Below are 14,176 nucleotides of genomic sequence, written 5' to 3' on the forward strand. Positions count from 1 at the left end.
TAGACAGCACACAGCAGTCTCATTTTTACCCTGGCATTATAAAAGTGCTGCTTACAGGTATTGTAAAAGTGCTGCTTTTACAATACCTGTACTCAACCAACACTCATTTTACTGAATTAAATGAAAAATTGGTACAGTCCTTTTAACGCCTTGTTTAGACCTGCTTTATGGTTAATCCATCTTGAAATTGTTGTTTAAACCTGGTTTAATCTATCTTTCAGTTTGGTTCTGAATTAGTCCTCCTCTATTCAAATCCTTGGTCCTAGTTTAGCTCTGGATTAGTTCTGGATTAGTCCTGGTTTAGAACGGGTTATGTTCAATCCAGTTTGAATTAGTCTTTAACTAGTTTTTAACATAGCCTATATGTTAAATCCTGTTTTCTTGCTACTCTCATCATGCCTTTAATCCTGGTTTAGTCTTGGTTTGGTCCTGGTTTAGATGTGGTCTGTGGTCTGTAATATGTAGTGGTTTTAATCTGTCCTGGAGGCTTTATTTAGTCCTGCTTTAATCCATTTTGTCAACCTGGTTTAATCCTGGTTTAGTTCAGGTTTATCTTTGTTTTAGTACTGTTTAACAAGCTTTTAAACCATCTCTAGCCCCATAAGCCTTAACCCACAACCAGTGTATTTCTAGTATGTTTTTTTAATTTACTTTAAAGCAATAATAGTAAGTCTAGTACACCCCAGTATCCGCCTCCGCCACACCAGAGCTCTCCTTCTAATTAGACAGGCACATAGAGGTTAGACTGATGCAAGCACTGTGTAATGTAGGACCCTCGTTGACTCACCATCTTTCAAGTCGCCCTCGAGAAACTAGTGCAAATAAGCATAAATTCCCCTAAAATGTAATAAAAGGCTTTACCAGAAGAAAGAATGGAGCAATATTAAAAACAGTTGCCAGGAAATCACTTTTTTCAAAGCAAATGAAAAACTGCAGTAGAACTATCTATCTGAAAGAGATTTGCTAGATCTTTATTTTCTTTAAATAGGGCTGGACATGTTAGCGCTTTTCATCACAACCACAACTTCAAAAAGTTAAGTAATATTCCAGTCCTATATTTGAATGTAGACATTAGAAAAATAATAAAACAGGCTAATACTGGGCCCAGACACTACAAAAAAAACAAACAAAAAACTCATCTACACTAAGTCTAAATGGTAAAATAAAGAGCTATTTAGGAGCCAAAAAGCTAAACAAATTATATTGTTTTTTGACCTCTGTGCCCAAAATTGGATTAATCACAATTTAAGCATGCAATTGATCACAGTTAAAAATGTTAAGTGCTGCCCAACTCTAAATGAATTATACAATGAAGCTGTGGTGTGATTTAAATGAAAAAGAACAGTAGCTCAGTTGGTTGAGTGCCAGATCCTCTACTCAGAAGGTTAAACATAAACGTCATTGGTTGAGCGGTTCAGTCCACTGACCCACAGGTTGGCGGTGTGTGTACTGGTGTAACTGTACTCTCAATATGTGTGTGAATGGGTGAGTAGTTCCTTGATGTAAAGCGCTTTGAGTGTCTTGAAGGTGGAAAATGTGGCTCACGGACTTAAAAAAAGATACTACAGAACTTGCAAGCTCAGAACCTCCAGAATTCACTCCCTGAGCTGCAGAGGCTGCACTAGCACTGATTAATGATTATCTGCAGGTGCTGGGGTTTAGGTCGAGACAATTAATCTCAGAGAGAGGCTTATTAGGTTTAAACCAACTGGATTTCATGACTGAAACTGGCAAACCAAGAGAGACTCGTGTGAGGCTCATTCCTCTTTCTGATTGCATAGCTGTTTGAAGAATCAAAACTCATAAATAAAAGGCGCATTGTGTTTTTGTATTTAAGACTAAATCAGCATTGCAGTTGTACTCAGTAAAAGCTATATTTGATTTGAACATGTTTATTTCATATCTGGGGGCACAGGTCATGTTTATGAAATTTCAAATCCACATCTTGCATAAAGTTCCTTTAATTGAGTCCAAATTTATCCTGGCTCTGTTTAGCCTTTGTGAACAGATGGCTTGAAGGCATTTGCTTTTTATCTGAGCGTACTGTGCCAAAATGATTGTATGTATTAAAATGTAGCAGTGGTGTTGTTATTGCTATTGTAGTTGACTTAGTTATTGACTATTACCATTGCGTTCTGTGTATTTAAAAGCTCTGAATCTCAGTCCAGGCTAGTTTTATGTTTTCATATCAAGAGCTACATCATCCTTTTTATTTGAGTCGAGTGTATTGTGGTGCATAAAAAACGTGTTCATTGTTTAAAGGACCAATATGTCACCATTTTCTTATCTATGTTTTAATGTTGTTTCTTCATCAAAAACATACCTGGAATTGTGTTTTGTTTCATTCATACACACACTACATATTTAGGCATGACATTAACCTTGTGATGTCATGTGGTAATACAGGAAGTGCTCCACTGTGTTTTTAAACTCCACACACCTTCACTAGAATCATGTGGATAATTTCAGCCCTGGAATTGCCAATCTTTACTGAACATAAGGTAAAAGTTTGCTGTTAACTTGAAAACTACCACTACATGACATCACTAGATGACACAGAGCATTTTGAGCTTTGGAGATGTAAACAGACTAATAATAAAGTGTTACTCAGACATGTATGAATGAAACAAAACAACTCCAGATATGTTTTTTTTTTTTTTTTTATAAGATAACAGCATTTTAACATGGATTAAAGCCCAATTATATAGTACAGGACCTTTAAAATATTTATGGTATGAATAAACAACATATTACTCTTTATTTTCAGCCTTGTAACAGTAACAGCACGAGGCAGAGAAGTGCGTACCCTTTGCGTCAGCCTGGAGAGGATAAACAGTGCCCCCCTACCACAGAGACAGAGCCCTGCAAACTCAACGCCAACTGCTTCCACTACTCCTACAACATCACAGGTAGGAGAACTATATTTTTTTTCTTATTGGAGGGTCTATCAACATGATTCAAGAAGCATTAAAAGCTGCTGTATTGTTCAATCACACATTCAGTTCAATTTTATGTATACTGTATAGCACATTTAAATACAACTTAAGCTGTCAAAAGTGCAAGTAAAATAATTTAAAAAACAAAACAAACAAAAAACAAATACCGTTATACAGATAATATGATACATAGGTAAATAAAAAAATAATAATAATAAAACACCAAGATATCCTGTCTTCAGTCTGTTTGTGAACCTGAAACTTAACCATTGACCAGCTTTTACATTTTTTGGACTTCTTAAAAAAAAGTTATATTTTCTTCTTGATTTCGCTCCATTTTAACAGCAACTTTTCAATCTCAGATATAAATCTCGCTGCAGACAAAATAACCTAAGGTCAGTGTATGTTATATAAGAGGTTCTCAGTGCGCACAATGGGCCAAGCGTCCACCCGGGTATAGTCCTTACCATAATTCTGGCTCAAGATTTTCCATTATGGACAAAAAGGTGTACCAAAACCTGACCATAACTTCCTCTGTGCTGCAGACTGGAGCACCTGCCAGCTGAGTGACCGGGCCGTGTGCGGGAATGGAATCAAAACCAGGATGTTGGACTGTGTGCGGAGCGACGGCAAGTCTGTGGACCTCAACTTCTGCAAAGAGGTACTTCAAAAAAACATATTCTTGTGACATATCGATATTTATGTCCGGCTGCGAGTACATTTTTAATTTGAAATGAGAAATCTACAGATGCTGTATCTGATTATTACTGAACAGAACTACTTCATTTCAAAACGTTTGCAGTGGTCCAAAGTTATTCCTTGTTTATCTTATGCATTCTGAACATTATTATTATTCACCGTGATGTGTTCATAAGCTTTTCACAACTTTCAGAGACTGTCAGAGTGGAGTTTTGCTGTTACGGTAAAGCTAACAACAACTAGCATGCTAACGTGCACTTCCTGATTACCGTACAATAAAACTTTTTCTAATTGGATGAACACAGTACACAGCAGACTTATTCTGAGTCTATGCTGGGGCAATCATCAATAAAGGCACTTTATATATTATTTGGTAGCTCAACTGTTATTGTTTAGTTCAATTGAACTTCAGAGAGATTTTTGTATTTCACTTTGACAGAAAAAAACATAAATAACTGCAGGGTTTTCAATATTCTATTCAAATCATTATTTTATTGCATTACATTTTTCAGTCCAGTTATATAATCCATATTACGTATTCTATGTTTTATTTATGCATTCAAAGACAAAAATGAAAAATAAATACATTTAAAAAGTAGAACGACAAAGCAGAGAATTGTTAAGTATTAAAATGTCTTGTCTTGCAGTTGGGTTTGGAGAGGAAGTGGTCCATGAATGCTTCATGTGTGGTGGAGTGTCCCGTGAACTGCCAGCTGTCCGAGTGGTCCCTCTGGTCCCAGTGCACACACACATGTGGACTCGCCGGTACATTTGCACTTAATAATCTTACATTTTGCTAAACTGTTTTACTTTCAGCCATGTTCTACCAAATGCGTACCTACTATTGTTTTTTTGTTTCATTGATTACACATATTTAGGCCTTCTTCTTCTCCAGAGCAGAGTTCAAAATGCTCAGTTCCACCTTGTGATGACGGTAGATTTCAAAAGAACAGTTACCTTTAGTTTTAGTAGAGTTTGGCAATTTTATTCCTGAAATCATCCAGATGATTCTGGTGAAGGTGTATGGGGTTTAAAAACACAATGAAGCGCTTCCTGTATTACCACACGGCATCAGTATTCTCCGTTATATACATATATATATATATATATATATATATATATATATATATATATATATATATATATATATATGTAGTTTATGTGAAAAACTTGCGTCTCCATGGAAATGTTGTTCCTTTGGCTCCATGGGGACTTTTCTGAAGGATGGTTTTAAATTTCATACAGATAATGTGCCACCTCCAGAAAGTTAAGTACTCTACTTTTAACACGCCTGACTAATTCAAATAGGACATTTAACTAGCATTAACACACCATGTTGTCTCGTTCCGGGACAGCTGCCATCATTGATCCTCTCACAAAATCAGATCCTGGCGTCGGAAAATTCAATGGAGTTTTACCGGCTGGAAGTTTGTCTGCTGCAGAGCTCATATCGAAGGCAGCTTGTGTGCACTGCTGAGTGGGATGACAGCCTCCCAACCCTCTGTTGTTTCATCTTCACTGTAATCCGTGTACAAGCTGGGAAAACTAGCACGAAAACATGTTCAAAAAGCTCCTACAACCACTGCCAATATTTTCAGTGATGTTAAAACACAGCCAAAAGCAGTAATATATTAAAGGGGCACTATGGAACTTTCCTGGTGAGGTTTATGCTGCATATTTTTTTTTTTTTTCCCCATGGAGATATTTATTGCTTTGAATAGCTTTAGTAATTTGGCTGTGGCAGTAAGACACGCTAGTAGGATTGCAACTTGTGAGCAATTATTTTTTTGTTCCACCTTGTGATGTCATGTGGTGATACAGGAAGTTCTCCACTGTGTTTTCTCCATATATCTTCACTAGAATCATTTGGATAATTTCAGCCCTTGAATTGCCAATCTCTAATTAATTTAAGGTAAAAGTAACTGTTAACTTGAAAACTACCACCTCATGACATCAAAAGGTGAAACAGAGCATTTTGAACATGGGACATTTAAACATAAAATAATGCAGCATTACCCAAACATGCATGAATGAAAGAAAACACAACTCCAGGGTTGTTTTTGATGAGGTAACAACATTATAATGTGTCTTAAAGTGCTCAAAAAATCTGAAATTATTAAATTAGTAATGTGTTTGTATAATCCAGACTGCAAAGAGAGAATGCCTTTATATTGTTTTAATGGGTTGAGAAGCTGGTTCAAAGTCCAAGTACATTTCATTGTGTCCAAAACACTAAACCCACATCGTCTACTCCATTTCCATATGGTTAGTTGCTTGAGGAAGGGCATCTGACATAAAACCCTTGTAAAAAAAAAGAATCATACAATGAGATATTTGAATGTTTCATGTTATTTCCAAATAAATGTCTTAAAATCAATAGCCACTATAGGGAAGTCAATAGAGAAGTGTGTTAGTTTTCGTTTTAACGGGGCTCCTCCAGTTACACAATCGTGTTTGCCATCCCATATCCACTTGGTACAAATATTGATTTCCTCTCAGCGCATTGTTCTTTCACTTCTCCTTCACTCTGCGCGTGACTTTGATACCGGAGAGTACAGGTCAGCAGTTCTCATCTGCTGTCTATGTACTTAAAGTGAAGCTATCGATATTTTGGAGCTTTCTACCTCGTTATAACGTTGTCCCCTCATCAAAAACATGCCTGAAGAGGTTTCAGATGTCATCCATGCATGTTTGAGTATTTTAGAAAGCTCTCCTGGGGATTATTTGATTGGTTGGCTGTAAAATTCTGTCCAGTGCTCAGCCCACCAGCCTACGTCATCCATGCCCCCACACGACAATTCTCCATAGATACACAAAAACATTAGGCAAATATAGCATTTTCAAAACAATTAAAGGTAACATCATGATCTAAATATGTTATGTGTTAGCAGTTAATACTCCTTTGAATTGTAGTACCTCCCTCTTATCCTGCCAACAACACCAATAATGGACACTCAGAGGGTTTTTTTTTGTTCTTTGGTGTTCAACCGCGTGAGAAAGTACGGCACTACGGCCTCTAAAACCATCTGAAGTACAGGGTAATACCACAGGATCAGTTCATTGATTGGTCAGGCCATTACTGTAACGTGCTATGGTGCCTGGGGAGGGCTAAGCTAGCAGTAGTCCTTGAGAACCAACTCCTGGCCAAGAGCAAAGCAATGATAGTAAACCAGTACAGGCTTAAGCTATTGTGATAAACCTAATCTGTCCCCCAGGCTAGCTAGATATGTTCTTACAGGTAGACCGCAAGCTTGTTTAAGCATTCTTCTTCCCCTGAGGACGTTACTTTAGTTCCCGAGCCAAGAATAAGCCATGAGTGGGATTTCAAGTGTATGAATGTAGCTAGAAGCAACCTGTGCGAATAGATAGTAGATAATATCGGTATTGTGTGTAGCGGAGCCAGGCATACAAAGTGACAGCTGGCACAGATATGAATTTCCCAGCATGCCTCTGTGCCATCCTCTCCCCGGGTCTGAACACCTGCAGGGACACAGGCGAAGCATGACAGGAGAAATAACTACTGTTGCTGTATGAATGGGGCAAGACGTAGTGTGGCTCTACAAATGTCCGGTATTATGAGATTTTAAGGGTTTAGGGTTTTGATTTTGTATTCCATGTTTTATAAGTTTTATAAGTAACTGTTGATCTGGTTCTGTGCAAAAACGTCTGGTGCATCCCTACAGCTGATGAGCACCAGAGGATGGACTGTTAACGTTAAATATCTTTTCTATGCTGCTGCTGAACTTTGAATTTCCTTCAGATTCAATAAAGTATCTATCTATCTATAACCAAACGTGCCCACCCACTGTTGTGTTGCACTGAGACTTTGTGTGAATCCAAAGTGTAAATAGGAAGCTGCTCACACATCTGCTTGATAACCGCTAACAACTCTCTGAACTCACACGTACGAATATACACTGTTATATTTCTCCGATAGGAATAAAGATTTTTTGTTACTGCTCTAAGTTCATGAATTATGTATGGATAAATGAAAGCTAGACTTGAAGACTTGCCAAAGAAATTAAATGTATAAAAACACATAAAAATTGGAATCTGGAATTTCCCCACTGTGGGACTAAAAGGCATATCATATCTTATCTTATCTTATCTTATCTTAAAAAGGACATAGCCTAAAGTAAATATTATACAAACTACTGCATGTACAAAGCTGGAGAAAATAAGATAAAATAATGGTGTACTGCAATGGACACTTTCAAACCCGTGTTGCATAAAGTGTGGTGATATTAGTCACCCCCCAATTACATGTACTCTCAAAAGTCCTGTTATTTAACTCTGAATCACCTTCTATTCTGAGGTCTTTTATCATTTGAAATGTTGAAATTGATGAGGTTGTGGTTAAAGTGAACAGTAAATAATAATTGCTAGTGCTGGTATTCACTTTTGTCCTAAGACAGAGGTCAAAACATCTGCACGAGGGTTGGCTCATTTCAATATCACAATTTAGAGCCAATATCACAATTCCATGACTTGTTTACGTGATTCATCAAGTAAATACCTTTTTAACTGCTATTTAAGTAAACTCCTCACGCTTAACTGTGATTGGTTAAATCCACCTGTCACTCAATCAAAACATGACCAATAGGAGGAGTGGGTGGAAGTAGTAGAAGTACTGATTCCCGATTTTAAGCATATTGTTACAGGATCAGATCAGCAGATTGTCCAGCCCTATCCCGCACCTCCTGATGTCATCCGGTGGTGTTCCAAAAGTGCTCCTCTGGGTTTTTAAAGTCTGTACACCATTACCAGACTCATTTTGATCATTTAGTCCTCAAAATAGCTTGGACTACGCAGCTTCCCAACAGCAATGCTAGCAGCCGACAATTAGCCAACTGCTACACTTGAGAATGCATGCAAGTTATGGTACAATAAATATCAAGACGAACAGGCCCGATAGTTGTATGAATAATGTGAAATAAAGGCTTTTCAGGAGTAAATGCTTAAACTTAATGAGCTATGCAACTAGCTAATCCCACCATTTAAGCACCTCCGTAAAGCATGAAAACCATACAATAACATACAAAAACGCTAATTAGTTGAACACATCTTCTATTCAACAATATTTGCTCACATGCACTTAGCTAGCATAGCATTAGCAGTAAGGAGACCCCAGAGGTTGCGTTTGCGCCGGTTGCTTGGGACCAATTGTTCCGTGTAGCATGAAGGATCACTGGGGGCCCTTGGGTACTCTGTGCCCGGTTAGCTGCAAGATGAACTGGCAGTTGGAGAAGATGCTCTGTGGGGAGATAATGCCAAGGGACTCTGCAGCGTGTGGTGGTGTGCACTGGCTGCTGTGTGTAGAAACATATATTTAGTTAGTCTCCCAAATGGCTGTTGCATTAAAGGGCCCACATTATGTTGTTATAATGTTGTTTCCTCATCACAAACATACTGGAGTTGTGTTTTGTTTCTTTCACGCATCAACGCACAAACCCTGCATATTAAGGCTCTGGTTCACCTGACAGGAAGTGCTCCACTGTGTTTTTAAACTCCATACACCTTCACTGGAATCAATATTGTGCTAATTGTTTATGAGTGTACTGTGTTAAGAGTTGAGCGTGGTTGGATTCTTTGTTGGGATTTTTATTTTTTTTTACAGTTATATCTTACTATAGTGGGAATTAGGTCTGGTTTTGGAGCTCGGGGCGAAAGTGCTGCCGTGCTTGCATTATTTACAGTTGTGGAAATGTTGCAGAATGGATGTACAGACTGTCATGACATAAGTGCAGATAGTTTGGCATCGATCTATATGGCAGCGGTAAAGTGGAGTTTTGGGAAAGAAAGGTCGAGATGAAATCTAATTTGTTTAAAATGACTTTTAAATGAGTACGCAGTCAGTCTGTAAAAACCTTAAAATCATAAAGTTGTTCAAATGAAGCTGATAAATTGGGCAATGCCTGGAGAAGGGAGTGAGAGAGGAGGAGGGGCGGGGTCTGGAGGTATAAGGAACAGTGTGATTGGACTAACAGGTACCCACACTTCAAACTCCGCCCTTGCAGCCAGGTTTTTGTAATCAGAAAAACCTGGCTGTAAACGGTGCAGTCATGTGTGATATCACCAACTACTTGGAATAGCCGAGGCCACTGAAATCAGCACAAACTTAGATTTAGGCTTTTTTTTATTTTATTTTATTTATTTTATCAGAAAGCTGCAAATGTATCTATTTTGCACTAAAGCTGCCAAAAAAATGAAAGTAGACGATGCTATTAAAACACCAGTTATATAGTTTAGTAGCAAAAAAGTGGATTTAGTGATTAGTTCCACTTTAACTTTGCACATTGTCCCAGAAACCAGAAAAGTTACACAATACATCTTTAATATGACAATGAAAATATTAGCATTTTCATATATTGGAATTTTCAACATTACTTCAGAATAATATTACTCAAGTTGAAATACAAAGCAGTGGTCCAAGAATTTCTCGAGTAAAAAAGTATTTGGGAAGTACTACTCAAGTAATAGTAACCTAAAGAGTAACCTAAAGATGTAACTTTTGAGTTATAATTTTAATTTACATGTAATTAGAAGGACAAAACATTACATATTGGATGTAATCTGGTATTTTCAAAGGATAGACACCAAAATGAGACAAACTAAGTAATATCTGAAGGAGCGATGCAAGAAACACAAAATGTTCAAATGATTTCATGTTGTCAAAGTAAAGCTTTTGTCACTTGAAGACTTACTCAAGTAGGAAGTAACTCAAATAAAAGTAACTAAGGACTACGCACCTCTGCTTTAATGTCAAAAGTGCTGAATATGAAGCCAAACTATAGAGTGTGCATATGTTAAATGATTGCTGATATGTGTGTCTGGTTTCTTTGTTGTCTGAAAGCACACGTGGTCTATGGAGATTTAGCTAATTGAGAGTTTTCCCATGTGCCTGCCCCCGGGCTGTTTGTACAAATGCACTGAATCTGTTACAGAGCACCTCCTCCTGCATCACATAATACTGCAGTTTATCATAGAACAATAAACAATTATGAGCAATTATGCATATTCAGGTGGAGGGAGTGTGAGAGAATCATTTAAAGCGGGGTATTTGACTTCTATGGGTATTCTTCATAGATGTGCACAACGACTTGACAAACCTGATGTGATGCGCAGTAGATTCATTAGCGGGATGGACGCTGATTGTGTTGTGATGACGCTCTGAAGGGCAATTCAAGAGCGGCAAAAATGAAAGTGAAACCTAAAAACCATGTTAATACTTTATTTTCAGCGGATATAACATTATCCAAACATAAAAGGTAACATGTTGATTTAAATATGTTATGTATACCCCATCTAAGTAAAATATCCCCTCTTTAAAGTTTTATAGTGACACATCTACTGCTGGAATTTGGTTATTTTCACAAAACGACACATAGTTATTTATGTAATGTGCACTTTTTCCTCCCAAATGTATTTCACAATCAGTCTAAGATGTTAACCTTGAGCTGACAGGTGAACACTGGTGAGGTTTTGTAATGAATACTAAAATAGATGTGTATGTTATGTATCTTATGAATAGTGTCGTTTAACATGAGCTCATATTACGATGGTTGGAAACATACACCGTTGGGCATAATGTTATTTTATACTGCTGTTGTTTTACATGATCTTATTAATGACTGCTATGTTTTTAATATGAGCCTTATTGATTTGTGAAGGACCGTGGCAGACTATTGTTCATTTCATAGATTTATTACAAACTCCGCTCTCCTCCGCAGTAGATCCTTTACTCGTGAATAATACATTTAACAGGGATCCGTGTGGGATTTTGTAAAGAGAAATAAATAAATAATACAAACTTTAAAAAATCACTATATCACTTGCCGCAAGCCTCGAATTTAAATGTAGTATTGAAAAGGAGAATGTATTTCCCCGTATGCAGAAAAGCTTAAGGCTGTGCTCACACTTGTACACAAACTGCATTAAACTGGGACTAAACTGGGACTAGAACAGGACCTGACCAAACCAGGATCACCACACCCGATGAATTCATTGATTATAGCCTAATATAAACCTATTTACATTGAAGAAATGGTCTGTTTCTGTGTTGTTTCTTCTGTAATGTTACACATGTTGGAAGCATTTCAAATATGGACCTGGGATAACAAAATTGCACTGAACCGCATTATATTTGACTTTATTACTGCCATGTTACTGTAATAATTCTGCATGTGTTATAGTGTCACGATACTAAAATTTCAAACTAATTTACAATGAATATGCTCAATACTCAATACCAATTTCTGTAGCGCAATAATAAAATGCTCGTTTTTGGTTTTTTTTGACAATACTGTAGTTTTTAACCTAAAAAATAGTAAATAAATGGTACTTTCTTTATGTCACAATGTGGTCTTACACTAGTTTTGATAAAGCTCAAGATAATTGTCTGTGTAATTCGTGCAGGTATGAACAAAAGAACAATTCAATTCAGTCAACTGGACAAAAAGTTTAAGAGTAAAGACGTTTTGCTGCTCATCCAAGTCACTTCTTCAGTACGGGTCAGAACTGAAGATAGTGAGGTACAGATCTTAGCCAAAGAAAAGAAATGGGTTAAGAGGAGAGTTATAGAGGCAATTTTTGTTGACAATTCATCTTTGAACCAGAATGGGGGGCTTAAACAGCATTTATCTCTTATTTATAACTCCATCCTTAGACCTAAATTAAAACAAGGAAAACAATAGGGCTAGCCAGTATGCTAATAGGTGTGAGAGCAGCCATTAGGGACCTGAACGATTATGCAAATGTGACTCAGGCACAGTTCACACTTAACTGTACTTCAATAGACCGAGCTAACAAACAAAAACTCTAAACAAACAGATGTGGTAGTTTCAGTGTAGTCAGCTCTATTCTTCAGACAGATATAAGGCAGAGTTCAGCAGGAATTTGACCAGAACTGACGAAGTGACTTGGATGAGCAGCGAAACGTCTTCACTCTAAAACTTTTGTCCAGTTGACAGAGTTTTTTTTTCTTTTCTTTTCTTTTAGTATCACTACTTGTTCAGTGTAGTATCTAATTTCCAATGCTTTTGACAACCCCAATGTGTTCGATGTTGTTTCTGCAGGAAAGCTGTGGAGGAGACGTACTGTAGTCCAGGCACCCCAGGGTGACGGTCGGCCGTGCCCCTCTCAGATGGAGCAATGGAAGCCCTGTCCCGTGAAGCCCTGCTACAGTTGGAGGTACAGCGCCTGGTCCCAGTGCAAGGCCGAGGTCAGTACTGCAGCATATCATCTGCATGGGAACAGAATGGTGTTTTTTACTGTGGAAAACTAAAATAATTCATATTTGTACATTTTATGTATACTCATTTATATTTGTAGTCCCTAGGTGAGTAACACAGAAGACAATTAAAAAAGGTTTATTAAAAAGATGCCACGTAAAAGGCCAATTAAAAGTGCTCACAGACTTGGTGAGAAGGTTTGGTGCAGTGTACAATAATAATGTTTGTGTACTTTGAGACAACACTGGCTCGTCTGCTCTTGGACTAGAGGCTTAATGATTCAAATCTGGTCTCAAATGTGCTGTCAGGAGACTGGTTGTCACTGACTTTAAACCTTAATTAAGACACAAACAAAGTTGTACTTAAAGCAACATTGCGTGGCTTTATAGATGTGGCACATCACCTGCTAGATTCCATTAAAACCATTGTGGAACATATTTTATGGCGAAAGATGTTGTTTTTTTTGCTATATACTGTGGAATATTATAGCCTAAGGAATAGCATTTCCATGGAGACAAGCAGGTGGAGGCCAAATAACAGTCAGGTTTGTGGAGATGCAAGCACGCCCACAGTAAGGACGTGTGTTGCATGATACAAACACCCCAAATGAAAAACAAAAACAAAAGAAAACATGCTTTTATTTAAGTCTATTTGTCTAAAAAAGAAATGTGGTGGTCCTTCAAACATTTGCTCTCTGTGTCCTCCAGGGGGCAGTTTGCGGAGAGGGCCTGCGCTTCCGTAACGTGTCGTGCTTTGTCTCGGATGGATCGGGACAGCAGGAACTCAGCCTGGTGGAGGACGAGCTGTGCGGGGACGTGGACTTTGCTGTTGACGGAGACGCCAATGTCACCCTGGAGGAGACCTGTACTGTCCCCTGTCCAGGTACTGTTCTGTCCCCTGTCCAGATACTACCCGTTTTACTTTTGAGATCAGGCTTTGACAAGGAGATTTAGTATTAAACTTACTAAAACGTGTGTATTTCATTCCAAACAGTACTATTGATCTAAAAGAGCTTAATAATAGAAACAGGTTCATTGACTTTCTGCCTCTTCAGAGTCTTATTTCAGTTTTTGTTTTTTTGGGTTTTTTTTCGGTACACAGACATGCTGAAAAGCTCATAAAAGTCCATCTAATGATCTACTAAGTTAGCAGGCAGCTACTTATTCAGATGGATTCAGACTCCTCGCTGTGTTTTCTAGGTCCACAACTTATTTGGGACATTGGATGTGGACTTGCAAAATGATTAGAGAAAGGCAAAAAAAAACTTAATGGCAGTGATGGAACAGTTGTAGTTGACGTTCTCGGAAAAGC

At 37.8% G+C, this 14,176-nt stretch overlaps 1 protein-coding gene across 1 annotated transcript in view; it reads left to right on the top strand.

Annotated features, from left to right (window-relative positions):
- Positions 1–14,176, top strand: part of thsd7aa (thrombospondin, type I, domain containing 7Aa) — a 187,420-nt gene that overhangs the window by 151,847 nt on the left and 21,397 nt on the right. Inside the window, exons 18-22 of the mRNA XM_055225510.1 lie at positions 2,768–2,909; positions 3,482–3,597; positions 4,283–4,400; positions 12,710–12,855; positions 13,573–13,747. Of these exons, the coding sequence (XP_055081485.1) occupies positions 2,768–2,909; positions 3,482–3,597; positions 4,283–4,400; positions 12,710–12,855; positions 13,573–13,747 (697 nt within the window). The remainder of the gene's footprint in view (positions 1–2,767; positions 2,910–3,481; positions 3,598–4,282; positions 4,401–12,709; positions 12,856–13,572; positions 13,748–14,176) is intronic.

This window comes from Periophthalmus magnuspinnatus, chromosome 11 (assembly GCF_009829125.3).
Source record: "Periophthalmus magnuspinnatus isolate fPerMag1 chromosome 11, fPerMag1.2.pri, whole genome shotgun sequence".
Lineage (NCBI taxonomy): Eukaryota > Metazoa > Chordata > Actinopteri > Gobiiformes > Gobiidae > Periophthalmus > Periophthalmus magnuspinnatus.